This window comes from Centropristis striata, chromosome 12 (genome assembly GCF_030273125.1).
Source record: "Centropristis striata isolate RG_2023a ecotype Rhode Island chromosome 12, C.striata_1.0, whole genome shotgun sequence".
NCBI lineage: Eukaryota > Metazoa > Chordata > Actinopteri > Perciformes > Serranidae > Centropristis > Centropristis striata.
Genome location: NC_081528.1, coordinates 33581005 through 33599353, shown reverse-complemented (window position 1 = coordinate 33599353; position 18349 = coordinate 33581005). Strand labels below are relative to the sequence as shown.

Sequence of the window (18349 nt, the reverse complement as noted above, 5' to 3'; positions counted from 1 at the left end):
GGAAGCCAGTGTCTTGTCTTTACCCCCGAGTCTGGAGGAGTGTCCTTGACTGCTGTCTAGAAGAATCAGCTGCAGGCTGGCTGCTGCTATGAAGCCCTCCTGTCGCCGACACAGGTTTTTCACCAGCCTGAAGGATGGAGAACAATTATAGATCGATGACTAAACTTTGTTACTAGGTCTGGATTTACATTTGCTTTGAGCTAAGCAGGGTTTCAGTGTCAAACATTAAAAAAACATTTAAAAAAACACCCCTTATACAGCTGCTTCTGCTATATATTATCCTTTCACATGTGGGATAGTTTTTCTCATCACTAAGCCTCATTAGGCAAAGTCCCTCAGTACATCCGCTCTCAAACAACACTGTCAACTTTCAAGTCACATCTCAAAACACACCTGTTTAGACTAGCCTATCCCTAATATATTCATAATTTTTAAATCACAATTTTTCTCTGTACTGTTTCAGTGATGTTTATTATTACTGTCATTGTTGTCTTTATTGTTCTAATTTGTAATTGTTTCATTGTTGTTTATTATTGCTGCCATTGCTGTTTTATTATTATTGTTTTGTTTTTAATTGTTTATTGTAAGGTGACCTTGAGAGTCCTGAAAGGCGCCTATAAATGATAATGATAAATAATGATAATAATAAAAATAATGATAAATAAATGAATTATTATTATTATTATTAGCCATATTTCCATTAAAGTCTAAGCAAATTTTGAAATGTTGCATTAAAGAAAATGCAAATAAGGGACATTTCCATCAACTGCTTTAGAGCAAATAAACAAAGCTGCTACAAAACATACTTTGGTCAGAAGATGGCAGTGTAATGTGTTGCTGTAGGCTGATCCATCAGTAAACAGTAGAAGAAGAAGAGATTGCAACAACAACAACAAAAAAGCTGCTATTCGGAATTGGATTAAATTGGGCAACTTATAGTTGTTATTTCATGTCAGTGTAAACAGCTGTATCAGTCATGTGAGTTAAATGTTCGCTACGTCAGAATTTATTCAGAAAAAGTGTTTCCATCTCCCGTTTAGTGCTTGAAAAAGTTTTATCGCATTTCAAGCTTTTAATAATAATAATAATAATAATAATAATAATAATAATAATAATAATAAATTTTATTTGTAAAGCACACACCAGAAACAAGAAAGAGAAAACTCATTAAAATCAGCAGTACATAAAAAAAGACACGAGTAATAAAGTTCATTATGCAGAGAAAAAATAAAAACATCTAGGGACAACCTAAAAATGCCTCCCTGAACAGAAAAGTTTTCTCATGCAAATCTTCAAAATGCACAGGAAATGTGTTGATGGAAACATGACTACTGACGGGCTGAAAACTCACCAGCGTCCCTTGTTGTCTTCACACTGCAGTTGGATGACGTCTCCACATTTGATAGTGATGCTGTCTGGCCCATTTTGAAGACAGTCAGCCAAAGCCCTGTATCGTCCTGGAGACTAACACAGACAGGAAAACTGTCAAGAACAAAGTGAGGATTTATTTATATAGTTAAGACTTGATGGGGAACTTTTCAAAGCTAAAGGTACAAAGTGCTTCATAATAAAAGTAATCAAGCACAAAATATCAAAATAGAACTAAAACACAAATAACATAAAACAAGAAGTTCAAAAAGTGAAGGGTGTCTTAAGTATTTCATTTAAATTGGACAACCTGGCGGGAAGAGATAACATAATAATAACAATCCAAGGTTTGGATCCAAGACAGCAAATGCTGTTTCTTAAATTAAACTTGTGAACCTTCTGTAGACTTGAGTTAGCTGTCCTGACAGACTTTGAGGTACTATATGGACACAACAACTGAGAAATATACAGAAGTGACCAACAAAAATCTAGGTGTGGAGACACAGAAGCATAATTTGACAAATCGTAATGAAATGAAAGAACATGTCTCATGTTTTTGCCTGTTTATCAATGTCAAATGTCCCATGAAAACAGAGAAAAGAAGCATTCTTGGAAGAACTTGGATGCAGAAGTTTGTTTGGTAATAAAATGTGACCTGACCTTACAAAGTATAAAGTTAGATATGACAGGGCTCAGCAGCAGTTTCACCCCTCTTGATCCGATGGCCCACCTTTTCCGACATTTTTTGTACTTTAAGACAGCTATTCTTAACCTTGGGGTCCAGACCAATTGGGGTCGCGAGATGATTTCTGGGGGTCGCCAAATCATTTTGGAAGTCAGCTCTGTCTCCACTGTGTTAAAGTGTTCATGTGTTTAGTCTTTATGGTCATTAAATGTCTTCTTTTGGTAATTTTGTGTCTTTTTTTGGTAATTTTGTGTCTGTTTTGGTAATTTTGTGTCCTTTTTTGGTAATTTTGTGTCTTTTTTTTTTTGGTCATTTTGTTTCTCTTTTTTTTGGTCATTTTATGTCTTTTTTGGTCATTTTGTGTCTTTTTTTTTACCATTTTGTGGTCAATTTGTGTCTCTTCTGGTCATTTTGTTTCCTTTTTTGGTCATTTTGAGTCTTTTTTAGTCATTTTGAGTGTTTTTTGGTCAAGTTGTGTCTTTTTTGGTCATTGTGTGTCTTTTTTTAGTCATCTTGTGTCTTTTTTTGGTCATTTTGTTTCTTTTTTGGGTTATCTGAATTGTGCGTGTGAGATTCTGTTCAGTGAGCGGGGGTCTCGGACAACATGCATTTTAATTGGGGGTCTCGACTCAAAAAGGTTGAGAACTACTGCTTTAAGAGAAGATACTGATATACGAAACAAGAAGATCCTACTATTATACTTTAACATTGCCATCTAGTGGTCATTTCCAAACTCATAGTAGAACTCAGTGGTGGAAAGTAACTAAGTACATTTACTCAAGTACTGTACTTAAGTACAATTTTAAGGTATGTGTACTTAACTTACTTAACTTGGGTATTTCCATTTTATGTAACTTTATACTTCTACTCCACTACATTTTAAGACAACTACCGGTATTAAGCTGTCAGCTTAAGATACTTTTCATGTAAAGATTTAACATAAAAAACATGATCAATTGAAAGTGATTAAACATTTTTTTTATTAAACCTCATAACAGTATATTAAGTTGTTTAAATGAGCCCTATCTTGAGAAAAAACACTGCTTGTATAAATGCATAACCAATAATATGAATAATATAATTTGGAATGTAAAAAAACAATCTGAATGGGGGCATTCTGCATAACAACTATTTTAACTTGTGATATTTTAAGTACATTTTAATGCTGATACTTTTGTACTTTTACTCCAGTAAGCAGGACTTTTACTTGTATTGGAGTAATTTCACAGTGTGGTATTAGTGATTTTACTTAAGTAAGGGATCTGAATACTTTTTCCACCACTGGTAGAATCTACAATGGCCTAAAAAACACAAAAGGCCCTCTCTAGAGCCAGAACTTGGTTTGGACCACTGTGCAAACAGATGGTGCTACTCCCTGTAAATATCAAGGGCTCATTCTCAGGTCACGAAAAACAATTCTGGGGCTTTTAAACTAATGAAAGCATAGCGAGGATAATTATATTACATGTCTGCCAATAGATCCTGCTAAATCCCACATACTGCTCCTTTAAGTAAAAGATCTGAGTACTTCTTCAAACACTGCTGGACTCACCAGCTGCACCATAAACTCCTCCTCTGTGTCAGATGGGTGGAAAGCGTCCCGACCTCCAGACCACTCCTCCAGACCCTCGCAGATGTCTACCGAGTGGTGAGCTCCGGGCCAACCTGTGAGACACACAGCACTGTTACAGTACTGGTGAATGCATCTGTTAAACACTAAACCCTAAAGGCACCATGTAGATACTTAGTAACTATATCAACTTCATAAAGATCCCTTTGTCACTTACTGGCAAATTAACAAGAACGTAGAATCAAAAGCTAATCTCAGTAGTTGAGTCTTTTTCCCCCAAATTCCTCGATGTACCTGGTTCTTCATGTCAGAGTACACCTGAACTGCTGAAGGGGGGAAAAGTATCTACATCAGTTAGGGCTTATGAAGAAAAATCAGCCATAGCAGTTCAATACTGTGCAAAGCAAATATGATTTGCATCAATTCCCATGACATTTTCTGTGATTTAGTTACTAAGTATCTACTTGATTGTGGCATAAATGTGCGTGGAGAAGATTTACTCACTCCTGCGGTTGTGCTGGTGTCTAGGGGAGTGAGGCTGGGGGTCTGGACTGCTCCTCCCCGACTCTGTGTCCTCTGAGCTCACTGACGCCCTCTGCTGCTTGCTGGGGGAACAACACAACATCACTAAATGTTTAACACAGTCATCAGACACGCTCAGGATAGACGTTATCCTCAGCCACACAATCTAGAGTCAGCTGTCACTTCCTGAATCTCATCCACGCCTCCAACAGTATCGCTGGCCCCAGATCAGTGACAAGGAACAACTCTGTCCTGTTGTTTCTCACACAGCCATTCAGGCACCAGCCAAACTGCAACACAGAGCACAGATCAGCCATGTGCAAGCTTCTCTGTACAAGTGGGAAGAAGGACTCACAGACTCACTGATGTGAGGGTTTGCAAGTGTCAAAAACACAAGCAAAGATCTGGCCTCGATTTATCAAGATCCAAATTTAGAGATTTAGTCACTCTATTATTAGATGCTGAGTCAGAATGGTTCTTGGAAAGCAAATTCCACAATAGTTAAATTAGATCTCAAAAAACGAGCCCCATCTTAGAAATCAGCGGTCATGAAGAAATTAGAAAAACCCATGGAATGAAAACCAAACTCTTCTTTTCTTTGCCCTTTGTATTACATGCAAAATAGCAAATCTGAGATGCAGAAGTAAGATCAACAGACACCATTTTTTTTCTGTACCATGTTTAAAATGTCATGGGGGGAGCTGCTAAGACACAGGCCTTTCAACGCGGGGAGGGATTGTGGGGGGTCAGTTATGAACCAGGATGGAGGTTATAAAAAGGAGGTGCAGGTGACGATCAGTATGCAAACACAGCAGCCCTGGGTTTTTGGCCCACAAGCAGGGCCAGGTGGGTCATGCCAGGGCAAGGTGAGCCGAGCCAGACTGAGTTTACCACTGAGCGTTAGGGCAGGTCAGTGGCGCTGGGGGCGGTGACGGGGGCGCGGCCGGGGCCGTTGCCGGGGGCTTCGGGGACGGGGGCTCCGGGAACGCAGGCACAGAAACACGTCAGCCGACAGCGAGACAAAGTCCAGCCCCGGCAGACAGCCCCTGGGGACCCCTCTGGACGGCCGCATGCCCCTGCAGGTGGGGGATGGGAGGAGTGGGGATAGGCAACCAGACAGCAGTGGACAGAGTGGGGCCTGGGCCCGTTCTCACACACCACTAACACACAAAGCTTCTACCAGGGCAACGTGGAATGATATCACATTCACTCAAGCTGTGATCTGATATGAAAACTCAGCAAATGCAGATAGAAGTGCTGTGACTGCATGTGTGTGTTTTGCATATGCCTGTGTGTGTTTGTATGTTTGTGCAACTATAGCCTACAGCCATGCACCAAACACACGAGTGTAAATACAGCATCAGTAAACAACCAGCACACACTGACCTCTCAGAGAGTGGAGGGGAGAGCTGCATGTGTCCAACCATTTGGCCATGTTGATATGCTTCATCTGAGAGAAGAGAGGAGGTCATGCATTTTATTTACAGTGCAGGTTTTCAGTTTAGTTTAAATTTAAATATTCACTTTCATTTGGAGCATGTACATTCACTATTCATTAGTGACACAGATCAGCCCAGCAATCCCAGCTTCACATTGCTGTACAGTAGTTGTACAGCAGGAGTTTTGTCTCAGCCCTATATAAAAAGTTTAATGAATGATCGTATGTTTACCATATATGTTGCACATATTTGTTTGTTCTCCTTGTGCAACATGAACATGTGCAGATTGTGAAGAGAAATGTAGTCAATGTGGCAGTTAGGACTATCAGTCTACTACTGAAAATAATGAAGAGAATCAAAGCAAAAATATCCACTAACAAGTTTCAGAGCTTTCAACGACATCTCATGTTCTCTGTGGTCATGAGATGCAGTTCGAAGCTCAAATGAAAAGAAGTGGACCTTGCTTTTAGATTATCCATCCCTCATTAACTTCAGCTGTACACAGACCTCTAAGCAGCTTCTGCTGGTTGGTCAGGATTCTCCGTAGCTCATTGAGCCAGGCCATCTTCACCTCCAGTGTCGGAGCCTGAGAGACAACAGATTCATTACAACAGATGGTCAGTGTCAACATTTTATATTTTAGCTACAATGTTGCCATTTCTTCTGCTTGGCTATTTACTGTGTACAGTTTATACAATGAATTTGTCTATAGTATAAAATATCCATCAGAATTTTCCCAGAGCCCACACATTCAGTGCGTTTACATGCACAAATTAATCGAGCTATGCTTAAAATTTAATTTTGGCATCTTATTGGACTTCTGTCCTTGTCTCAGTTTACATGCAACTGAGAAAATCGAATAACTGATGGGAACGTGTCGTCCTCCTCAACACTATGTGGCGATATGCTTCATTTTAGCAGGTTAATACAGCCCCCTTCCGGTTGATCTATTACGTCATAATAAACAAGTGGAGAAAGGCGGGAAACTGGCATTTTCGAAAAACAAGAACAACAAGATGGACGTTGACTTTGAGGGGTAGACATTAACGCCGGATGCTGTTGGAGGGCTACAACAGTCCTGTCTTCGGATCGACAATTTGTGCCGTCGATACTGACCCGCTACTGTGACCGGCTTTCTTGGATGTTTTTGTTCCGGGGTCATACGCCAGCAAGGGGGTGGAGCATGTGGAAAATGCGCACATGCGTTGTCTTGTCATACAAACCAGCAAAAATCCTTTTCCAATCGCATTATCAGGGTGTCTTAATCGGAGTTGGAGAACTCTGACATTAGTCGGACTAACACGTTTATCTGCACTTCAGTTGTCCAGTTATAGTCGGATTAAGGCAATAATTAATTTTTTCAAGTTTCATGTAATCTGACTATTTTGGTCAATTTGACTAACAACCCCAAACCTGCATATATTCACTTAAATTTCCTCATAAAGGTTTATTCCCTTAGCTTGCTGCTTGCTAAATGTTATCGCTAGCAAAATACTATGCTAATAGATACGTTATTTGGCTATCTTGCCAAATTACTTTACAAGCTAAGATGATCCATGATACGAACTTCTGTATTATGACAAACTATGTTGATTTTAAACAACAATAAATGATGTAACGGTACAAAGTAGAGGTGTATAACTAACTATTGCTTTTTATTAGCCAGGAATGCTGCAAGGTTGCGGCTGCCGACTAGCTAACTGTAACCTAAGCCCAGGAGTGCGAGTGCAACAGGATGCTGACTGCAGTTTGGCCACCATTGCCATCAATAACGAAGATTAGGGGTGGGCGATATGGCCCTAAAAGAATATCATGATATTTCAGGCTATTTTTGTGGTAACGATATTCTTGACGATATTAGGAAATACTTTAAAAGACATAGAAAATATGATTTTTTTTTTAAGTCTGTATAAATAATAAAAAATCTAAAACGTAGTTTGAAGTGCAAATCTCAACAGTTGCCAAATACAAAAAAAATTACTCTTGACTCTTGAGTATGAGCAAATAATAAAAATAACCCCTAAACAAAATTTAGGGGTTCTGGGGGCATATTTTAATGAAATTTTGTAAAGGAGAATAAAGGTTCTTGTATGTTTCATTTAAGGCATCTTATTTTGACAGTCTTCTTGTAAATTCTGTGGTGGATTCTCTTAACACACTGTGCTCTTATTTTGAAAGTTGCTTGTGTTTAGCGACAGGGAGTAAGTAGCTTTTTATGATTAAAACAACTTTAACCACTACATCAAGAAGTAAGAACATTGCCAATATCATGATATGCATTTTTTTTAACCATAAAAAAAATATACCGATATTATCGTGAACAATACGATATGGCACACCCCTAACGAAGACTATTCCTGAAAATTCCACATAGCGCCTTTAAACTACTGAAAGTGCATGCATCCACTCCTTACCTGAACCACATACACTTCCTCCCTGCCACTGTACCAGATCTCAAACTTCTTCACATCTCCCTTGACGTTCTCTGTGATCCCCACAGCAGTCATCTGCCAAGAGACATACACTGTTTACAGCTACACACACACAGCATTAGGACGAGCAGCACAAACAGCACGTCATATACCAGACTTACATCATGTAACACATCTGTCCTGTCAGAACACAAACACTCACACACACCTCCGCTGTGTGACTGCTTCCTTCCCAGATCCTCAATAATAAATCAAGAGCAGCAGCGGCAGCTGTTGGTGTGACACCTGCTGCGACGCCCTCCGCACATCAACACTTACAACAAAAGAAGTCTTACAGGAATACACCAGGTTCTGTGGCCAGCTGGGCAAATGACACTTGTTAAAAAGTAACAACACAGACAATGACATCAACTAGGCGTCTCCAGAAGATATTTCACTCCATTGCTTAAATTATAACCAGCCAAAAGAAAAAGAAATCCCATACCAAGATACTTTTTCCTAAAGAAAAATGCTGTTCAAAGAGTGGAGAATCCTGCTGCACATAAAGCAGAGGAAATAATGTTATTAGCTAAAGTTACGTCACATAGACAGAAATACCTGGCAAAATAGTCTCCAAGTAGAAAAATACTAAAGTTAAGTAAAATTAGGAATACCTTAGCGTATGAATGTAAAGAAAAATATAAATAAATATAAAAAATAAACGTGTTGCAAGTAAAAGTTCTGCACTCAAACTCTTAAAAGTATTGGGATCAAAATATATTTAAAGTGATAAAAATAAAAATACTGATCATGTAAAATGGTGCATTTCAAAAGTATATACATTAAATTAGTAGACCTTAATTGGTGATTATTTAATTTATAAATCAATTTAAAGTTGTGGCTGGTAAAGTTAGAGCTAATTTTAATTACTTAATATAATGCTTGGTAGCTTAATGTATAATAATACATCATTATTTTATTAGTAGATTCATATTTTGTGTTAATAATCTAAATCTGCAAAGAAACTAAAGCTGTCAAATTAATGTAACGGAGTAAAAAGTGCAATATTTGCCTCCAATATGTAGTGGAGAATCCAATCCAATCCAATCCCCTTTATTTATATAGCACAATTTTAGCAAACACAAGGTTTCCAAAGTGCTGCACAAACAATAAATACATAACACAATACAAAGAGATGTAGTAAACAATAGATCAGTAAGATGCAATAAGATAAAATAAATTAAAAATGGGATAAAAATAAATAAAATTAAAAAAAAAAGAATAACGATAAAGTAGCATGAGATGGAATATACTCAAGTACTGTACTTTTTGAGGAAAATGTTTTGGTATTATTCCACCTCTTATTGTAACCAAAGACGCACACAAACAAAGACCCAGACTACCTTGAGACAGTGCTTGAAGCTGTACGAGGGGGTCTTGTCGCAGCCGTCTCCGTGCTCCTCCCTGCGCTTGCAGAAGAGCAAAGCTCTCTCATACAAGAAGAGGTGCCTCTGCATCGGCTTGAAGCGAGCCATCTCCTTCATGCGTGTGGGGCCCTTTTTATGGCTGATCCACACGCTGAAGGATCCCTGCATCAACACGCGGCCCAGTTCAAAAATGTCTCCCTGCATATAATCAAAGGAGGAATTTATGTGTTTGTTGTAAAGTATATAATCTGTATAAATGTTCATTGGAGAACATTAAATTGAGATGCATTTTGACTGTTCACCTCGTATCCTGTGATGGCGATCTGATGCATGGAGTCATTGACTGATTTGAGCAGGTCCAGCATTGCTGCTAGCGCCCCCTGCAGTTCTGAAGTCCCCTCGCAATCTGTACTGTATTTCAGAAGCTCCTGAAAACACAAACAAAAGAACAGACATGTAGGAAAACACACATTGCACATACTAATTCATGCAAAACGACACATGAACACAAGAGCTACACAACAGCACACTCTAGTGGTAAAACCTTATATCATACATTAGAGCAGGGGTGTCAAACTCAAAAACACAATGGGCCATAATTTAAAACTTGAATAAAATCGCGGGCCAACATTGAACAAATAAACCTTTTAATATATACCAAACATGTTTTGCTTTAACATTAAATATGGAACCAGCAACGCTTATAAACATACAATATATAACTAAATAGTGCAGACATGCAAAATCAAATTTCAAATAAAAAACTTCATTAATTTATTAAATAAAAATTAAATAAAAATCGTATGCCTCTTTTATATTTGCATCCTTCTGATTTAAATATCAAAATAAACTTTTTCAACACGTTAATAAATTCTGCCTTTCTTTTCGCCATTTTTGGGAAGGCGTAGCTCGGAGACAGATCTAGCTTGAGGTTGCTATGACGACTGTCACAGAGGAGCGCGTTTCTGGGTCCTGTCCTGATTTACGCGCCAAAACAACAGCAGGGCATTGTGGGATTTGTGGGATTTGTAGTATTAGCGGTAAATGCGCCGAATAATACCGGCGGGTCAGCTTTTATAGTACAATAATAAGATAATAATTTGGTATTGCCTCGCGGGCCAAATAAAATTACACTGCGGGCCAAATTTGGCCCACGGGCCAGAGTTTGACAACCCTGCATTAGAGGTAAAGGAGGGAATCAGAATCAAGTGCTACATTATCTACAACTATCAAACACACGTGCTGGAAATTTGCCTTTTTTTTGTGGTATTGGTGTTTAATGATACAGTGAGGCCTAAGAGGAGAATCAAGTATTTGGTATACACTAAAGATATTATTTGCTGTATTTTCTGATGGTTAAAACTGTATACAGTAAACTAAACATTTGAGGCTAATTTCTTAGAACAATGGTTTGTGGTAGGACGTCAACCTTTTTCTAACCTTAAGCAGCAGCTGGTATTTGGTGAGGCGTTGGACTGGTTTTAACAGGTATGAATCCAAACCCAGTTTGTGCTCCAGCTTTTTTTGACACTCCTTCACAAGGAAGACAGATTCAAGCACAATGGTCGTAAAGTTTGTTAATGACAGATTGCAGCTTTTTAATGTAACTAAATCTGAAAGAATATTTGTTCTCACTTTGAGGTAATACTCAGTTTAAAGCAGAAAAATTACACATTTTTATATGAAGCCAAGCCAACATTTGAAATGTTGTAAAACTATCTTACATGACACCAAAACAGTAAATGAATCAAAAAAAAATTGCTGTGTGAAAGTAAAAAATAATGGCAAAACTGACCTGAAAGAAGCTGCAGTCAGAGAATTGTCTCCATAGCGCCTCGGAGCGCGGCTTATTCTGACAGTAGCATTCATACATTTGGAAACTCTCTTTCTGTGGAGAGAGGAGAGACACATTTGTTTAAAATATGGAAAGAAATTATGCACAAAATTAAAATACAAAGACGCTAGACAATATAACAAAATGTATCATCTCACCCGCTCCAGAAAACAAGCTCCCACACTTTCAGGAGCCTCCAGGCATCCTTCCAGGTCCTGGAGAAAAACCCTGGATTTTCAGAAAGGTCAAATGCCAAGAATTACTTATCCATCTTAACCTGTAGTAACCCACACATGCATCAGCCTGAATACAATAACTGGCTGTTAGGACAGACACTAATCCTTTCCAGTGTTTGCCATGTATGAACAGTCCCTTTATTGTGATCTGTACGACCAATCTATTAAATAAATACTTAACAAATCTATTTGCTTTATGCTGTTTCCTTTCCCCAAAAGAGCTGGGCAGTACATAAGACCATGCTACAGAAACCACTCTATCTATTAATTCATCTCTTTTAGTAACACACATTTATTTCCAGCTACCATGGTGTATTTAGCTCCAAAATGTCAACAAAATGAGCCACAGACCTCAAGAGGAAGTCTGGGGCTACACTGGAGCAGAAACACCAACACTAAAAAGCTCCACTGTGTATATTTCCACTATTAAAGCTCCCCTGTGATGTTTCTTGTAAACAAATAAAAATTGTGTTCTCATTCGGTGTTACCCACCAAGAGCACATTCTGTTTATCCTTGAGGTCTAACAAACATGTCAAGTGCATTTCCTTCCTCATAAAACACAAGCAAAGCTGATTTTCAGCATTGTTTATAACCATGTTTTTACTAGCTTGCAGTCTTCTTTTTCTCCTTCCTTTGCTGGCACATTGCTGCATGTAACCACCACCTGTAGATCAGTGGATAATGTACCAGCATTGACAGGCCTGCACAACTCTACTTAAAGTCTAAAACTCAACAGGGAACCCCAATGATAAGGTGAGCAGTGGTGGAATATAACTAAGTACATTTACTCAAGTACTGTACTTAAGTACAATTTTGAGGTACTTGTACTTTACTTGAGTATTTCCATTTTATGTAACTTTTTACTTCTACTCCACTACATTTTTAGGCAAATATTGTACTTTTTACTCTAGGATTTAGCTGGCAGCTTTAGTTACTTTTCAGGTCGAGATTTAACATAATATGTATGATCTATGTAAAGTGATTAAACATTTTTTTAATTAAATCTTTTAACAGTATATTAAGTAATTAAATGAGCTTTTCTACTTTTACTTCAGTAAGATTTGGATGCAGAACTTTTACTTGTAGTGGAGTAATTTACCAGGGTGGTATTAGTACTTTTACTTAAGTAAAGGATCTGAATACTTTTTCCACCACTGAAGGTGAGCTTTCTAATGGCACAATTCAGTTGGCAGAAAGAGATGAAATTTGATACTCTAGTTGTAGTTCAGCCAAAGGTAGTCACAAACACTTCCTCTCGTAAAGCCAACAAACAAAAACATCTTGCTGTGCCAACCTTAAGCATAGTTTGTGTTAACAAGGCACCAGTTTTCTGTTTAAATTGGCGTAAACACACTTAAAGATCTTCATCTGTAATCTTAGATGTCACATTGCAAACATTTCAAAGTAAAATAAAAAAAATCACTTTACCAAATATGGTAAACTACACACTAACTGATCCCTGAATGCATATATAGCGAACAGTCAGCTTACATTTAACTCTTTTTTTCTTCGAGTTTTGACACTTTTGCATCATTAACATACATGTGTTTGTACTTCAAACAGGTCTATGTGTGGTGTGATCACTTGCCTGCTGTGAAAATTGTAGATCTCAGGCATGTTTCCAAAGAGGATGTCTCTCTTGCTCCGCAGGATGGGAGGCAGGAGCCCTGACAGAGCCGAGTTATCCATCTCAGCCCTGTAACCCTGCAACATTTAATCGCAGCAAAACATAAATGAAGGAAAGTTTATTGGAATAATGTTTGTGCATATGCAGTATTACCAGGATGCATTTAACCGACAACAAACATACAGTACAAACATCATTCAGTGTTTCTACTTTGTGTAACATGAAACAAGAGGGATAAAGGTGTTTTCTCACCAGCAGAACTGACAGCAGCTCTTCCACATATATTCTCTCTGTTTCTATGAGTTCCCTCATCACATGCCTGTGACACAAACACAGAGGAGTAGACAGAGAGAGGGCCAGGGGGCATCATCAGGACTGAACAAAGAGAATCACAAAGTAAACAGTATCAAGGGCAGATGCCTCCTCCTCACCGCTTCAAGAGATCTGGGCTGTCCTCCCCATCCAGACTGTAGGACACGCAGCTCCGGCTCTCCTGGTAGTCGTGGATCACCTCTATCTGGACACACAACAGATCAACAACACTGACTCTTTCGCTGGGATTTAAAGGAAATGTTACTATACTGTGTTAGAATAATCTGTGTGTCTGTCTCTGTGGACGTAAGTCACTATCTATGTGTGTATAAACTATGGTTAAACTAAATACATTTACTCCATCTGCTTAAACTTTCTCTGCCCTATTTAGAGTAAGATTCTAATATCACAAAAAAGATATACAGTACAGGCCAAAAGTTTGGACACACCTTCTCATTCAATGCGTTTCCTTTATTTTCATGACTATTTACATTGTAGATTCATCAAAACTATTAATGAACACATGTGGAATTATGTACTTAACAAAAAAGTGTGAAATAACTGAAAACATGTCTTATATTCTAGTAAGCAAAGGTTTGCTACTTTGAGGAATCTAAAATACAAGACATGTTTTCAGTTATTTCACACTTTTTTGTTAAGTACATAATTCCATATGTGTTCATTCATAGTTTTGATGCCTTCAGTGAGAATCTACCATGTAAATAGGCATGAAAATAAAGAAAACGCATTGAATGAGAAAGTGTGTGTCCAAACTTTTGGCCTGTACTGTATTTTATATGGATATTGCAAAATCTGTGTCTCCAGTAATATCTCTGCAGGTTGTATCAAGGCAGGAGTTGGTGATTTGAAGGTTTGTTGCAGGTCAGGCCACGGAAATGATGTGCTAAGCAGTGAGATACATGACATCTCTGCTTGGTGACATGACGTGTCCACGTATTGAAAAAACTGACAAATCAGCGGATCAAAAGGAGGCACTTCTGGAAGAGATCAACCTACATTTTTTAGTAGGTTGACCTCTGCTAGGCTATAAAATGGGTTCAGGGAAAATAGACTGGGTCCAGCCTTCACGAACTGACCAGCCTATGTGTTGTCAGGGAAATGTAGATTGAACCCAGAGACTCTGTTACTGCACATTTCTTGACATATTGTAATAAAGTGAAGTTAAACTGAGAACTGGGACGTCTCCTGCTCATCCTTTCCCCATCAAATGATCGGCGTGGAGAAATAGGTGAGGATTTTGTGTTGGAGTCAGATAAATTAATTTTAGAGGTTTCCTCAATCCTATTTCCCAACAACTGACAAGATATATTGGACCAAAGAGTATGAGGTGGATAAAAAAAGATGAGATAATAAACAGGAATGTGGACAAAATTAACAAATAAAACAAACAAACAAAAAAGCTTTTATTTTCCTTACTTTTCTCTGGTTGGGGCTCTTTCGGGAGGCTCTCTTCCCGGGCAGAGAGATGTCGAATGTGAACTTCAAACCATCACCTGTAAGAGAGAGATAATCAGATGCAGCAGCAGCAGCTCGTCAAAGTTTATAGGAGTAATTCACATACAGTATATCACCATATGATCTGATTAGTCACGGTGAGGAGTAAATCAAGCACCCACACTAAATCAAGAACAATTGGTTTTTTTTATGACCAAACACAATGGCCTCAAAGGGATTTGCTCGCCCTGCCTGTGACCTTTTTAATTCCTCAAGAACTATAAAAAACATGAATCAGAAATGATCGACATTTGAGGGAATCAATGCTAATGGGTATGTAAAGATCTGAAGGCAGTGTCCTTTTGATCCTAGCAGCTGAGTCCTTACATGATAGTCCAAGCTCAGCTGAGTGTTGTGCCCTTGCATGTGCCATGTTACATTCATCAGTGGCATGCATGCACATCTGTCCATACGCTTATATACGTGCACGCATGCATGTAACGGATCCAATCGATCAAAGCGAACCACTTTTCCCTTTATCTCTTCTTTTTAAATGGCTGCAGTCCCTCGTGTCACGGGGAGCTTCATAATCACTTTCATTCTCTTTCTTGTTCTTTTTCTCATTAGTACGGCTTCATATTGCAGAGAACAAAACCTTAAAGACATGAATGGACAGCCGATGTGGATTTATACTCAGTGGACGGATATCACTCAGTGGCACAATAGATACATTGAAATAAAAAGAGAAACACACCAGATAACACACACAGTATTAATTGGGTTCCACTGTACTGTATATGGTTAGCTTTGTGCAACCTCCCTTGAGACACAAAGGGAGATGAAAGCTTCTTTAATGTACATGAACCACATATGGTTCTATAGCAGGTATTCTGACTAATAGAGCAGTCAGGTGTCTCCCAGCGGACTAATTATACCCTCTACCCTGGGTCCAGCCTGTTTGTAAAGGTAGCCTTCTAACCCCAAAGCCCATTCAGAAACACCTTAGGCCTACTCAGTGGGACTCTGTGATGTGTTAATTTAACCAGGGTGCCTAAAGGAAAGATGCAAGGGGGGGAGGGATTAATGCAAGGCCATAAGAGCTGAGACAAGACCCCATACCAGGCCTGGGAAGCACAGGTAGGGGCAGGTAGTTAGCTTATTTGTAGAAGGCCTACTGTATATGCTGGAAACTAGGGCAGCTAACTAAAGATAAAAGCTGTTTATTCAACTGCAGGCTTCATACAAAGTATTTAAAGATTAGAAAATGCTTAATTCAATAGAAATATGCTTGACTTTGAATATGCTCCTTGAAAAAATGCTTGGTTTTTTATGAACTCCTGTGTTTTTTACTCCATAATCACCAAATTTGAAAACAAACAATCCGATTGTCATATTTGTTGGTCTCCTGGTGTGTCACACAATTTTTTTCAATGTAATTATGTAGACATTTCTTCTGTAAATATTCTTCAGGGATAGTCTGATAATTTTGATCTTTTTTAACAGATACAGATATTTCTGTATTGCTGTTATAGCCGATGCAAACATTGATTGCTGTGGGTATTAATTAATTGTGTATTTGGCGCAATTGCATTAATGGTAAAAATGTACAATAGATGTGATGATTAAGACTTCAAGAGTCCAAGCAGCATCCTTATATTTTTATGTATGATGTGCTTATGTTGACTCTGCTGTTTTACTTAATGCACAATCCTCCCCTCGTTATGTTATGTTATGTTTATGTTTATGTTATGTTGTATGTTCTTGTGCCCACTGGCACTTATGTGTATGTTACTAAGAAAAAACGAATAAAAAGTAAATAAAAAAATAAAAAAAGACTTCAAGAGTCGGGAGAGTTTTAGTTTAGGTACCTTGAAAGAATTGAATTGAATTTTACTCTTAAAAATCTGTGCAAACCCTGCAACTGCAAAACAGATCATCACATCACATGTGCGTGTGTGCGTGTGTGTGTGTGTGTGTGTGCGTGTGTGTACTGTACCATGTTTCGGGGAGAAGAGTGGGGACTTGGAGCGAGGTGGGTTTTCAGGCCTGGGGGCCACCAGTTGGATCGGTCTCACATGTTTATCAGCCAGCTTCCGTAGAGAAGTCTGTCGGCTCTGGATCATCTGCTGCACTGCTACATGCTTATCAAACGTTTTCCCTATCTGGGCCTAACAGACAGAGGTGGGATATTCAGTTGTGGTGTAAAATCTAGAAATAGTGCCTATATTAAAAATAAACATGGAAATCATGGCAACAAGGTCATAATCTATACTTGCAGGGATGTGATGATATATGAATTTAATGCAGATCACAATGAAAAACATAAAAACTGAACATGGTGACATATTTGTACTTGTACAGTCTATCTTTGGAAAAAAACATAATTACTATAGAAAAAACAGACTCACACAATATTTCTATTTTTTTACTTATTAATTATCCTTTATTAGAGAGGTGAAACCTTACAATTTATCATTTCTTAATTTTTTTTTTATTGAAAAGATGTGTATCATATCTGTCATGAAATAAAAAAAATGTTTTTTTCATAAAATGTAAGGTAAAATTATTCCAGTATTTTATTTTATTTTTTTTGCCAATTTAGGAGTTTTAAGAATATGTTGAAGATGATCAGGATTATATTGTGATTCTCAATTATTATGACCAGGATAATCATGACATTAAATCTCACATTGTCCCATTCCTATAAAGTACTTGACACTATTTATACTTGACATTTTTTTTATAAACTCTTATGTTAGTTCAAGGTAAAAAACAAAACAAAAAGAGCACAAGTTTAATTGTTCCAGTCAGAGGTGTAGAAGTAAAAAATGATTGATATGGTCCCTGACCTGCAGCTGAGGCGTGACGACAGCCTCGTACTCGATGGCCACGATGTCGGGCCCTGAGCTCAGCACAGACGGCGCCCCCTCCAGGAACCTGTCAATGTCCCTCAGAGCAGCCTGGGCCCCCTCCTTGGACTGGTACTTATCTACCAGCTGATTGGCCAGCAGATACGCTCCATCATCACACCACGTTTGGGCCTGAAGGTGAAGAGGTTACATCAGATCACTGAAAAGACATTTGTGAATGTTGATGTGTTTGTGTGCATGCATAGATACACGTCTTGATACCTGTCCGAGACAAAGCAGCAGCTGGTGTGTTTGCAGAAGACGGGTGTGTTTGGTCTTGAGAGCAGCATTGAGTGTATCACAGTAGTGGCGAAGCTCGTTGCAACGCTGCATAATAAGAGCCATGGCGTAGTGGTGACCGGCAGAGAGCTGGTGACCGTGAAGGATGATGATCTGAGCTCGAGACATCACCTCCTGATGGAGCCAACAGAGACACACAAGAAAAAAATAGTCTATGAGTCTTGAAGCCACTATATCTATATATGTCAGAGGTGACTGTTATATTCCTCTGCGCAGGAGCACTTTCAGTAAGTCGGCCTGGTCAGTAAGGAGT

The 18349-nt window shown here is 38.5% G+C and overlaps 1 protein-coding gene across 1 annotated transcript in view; it reads right to left on the bottom strand.

Moving 5' to 3' along the window:
- The window catches only part of mcf2a (MCF.2 cell line derived transforming sequence a), a 34096-nt gene that overhangs the window by 2359 nt on the left and 13388 nt on the right, over positions 1-18349 (bottom strand). The window contains exons 11-29 of the mRNA XM_059346039.1: positions 18019-18210; positions 17737-17928; positions 16884-17055; positions 14870-14946; positions 13552-13637; positions 13373-13439; positions 13082-13197; positions 11415-11484; positions 11218-11310; positions 10863-10955; positions 9725-9850; positions 9399-9620; positions 7999-8091; positions 6092-6170; positions 5532-5595; positions 4128-4228; positions 3606-3718; positions 1352-1464; positions 24-127 (exon numbers count right to left, since the gene is read on the bottom strand). Coding sequence (XP_059202022.1) covers positions 24-127; positions 1352-1464; positions 3606-3718; positions 4128-4228; positions 5532-5595; positions 6092-6170; positions 7999-8091; positions 9399-9620; positions 9725-9850; positions 10863-10955; positions 11218-11310; positions 11415-11484; positions 13082-13197; positions 13373-13439; positions 13552-13637; positions 14870-14946; positions 16884-17055; positions 17737-17928; positions 18019-18210 — 2173 coding nt within the window. The remainder of the gene's footprint in view (positions 1-23; positions 128-1351; positions 1465-3605; positions 3719-4127; positions 4229-5531; positions 5596-6091; positions 6171-7998; positions 8092-9398; positions 9621-9724; positions 9851-10862; positions 10956-11217; positions 11311-11414; positions 11485-13081; positions 13198-13372; positions 13440-13551; positions 13638-14869; positions 14947-16883; positions 17056-17736; positions 17929-18018; positions 18211-18349) is intronic.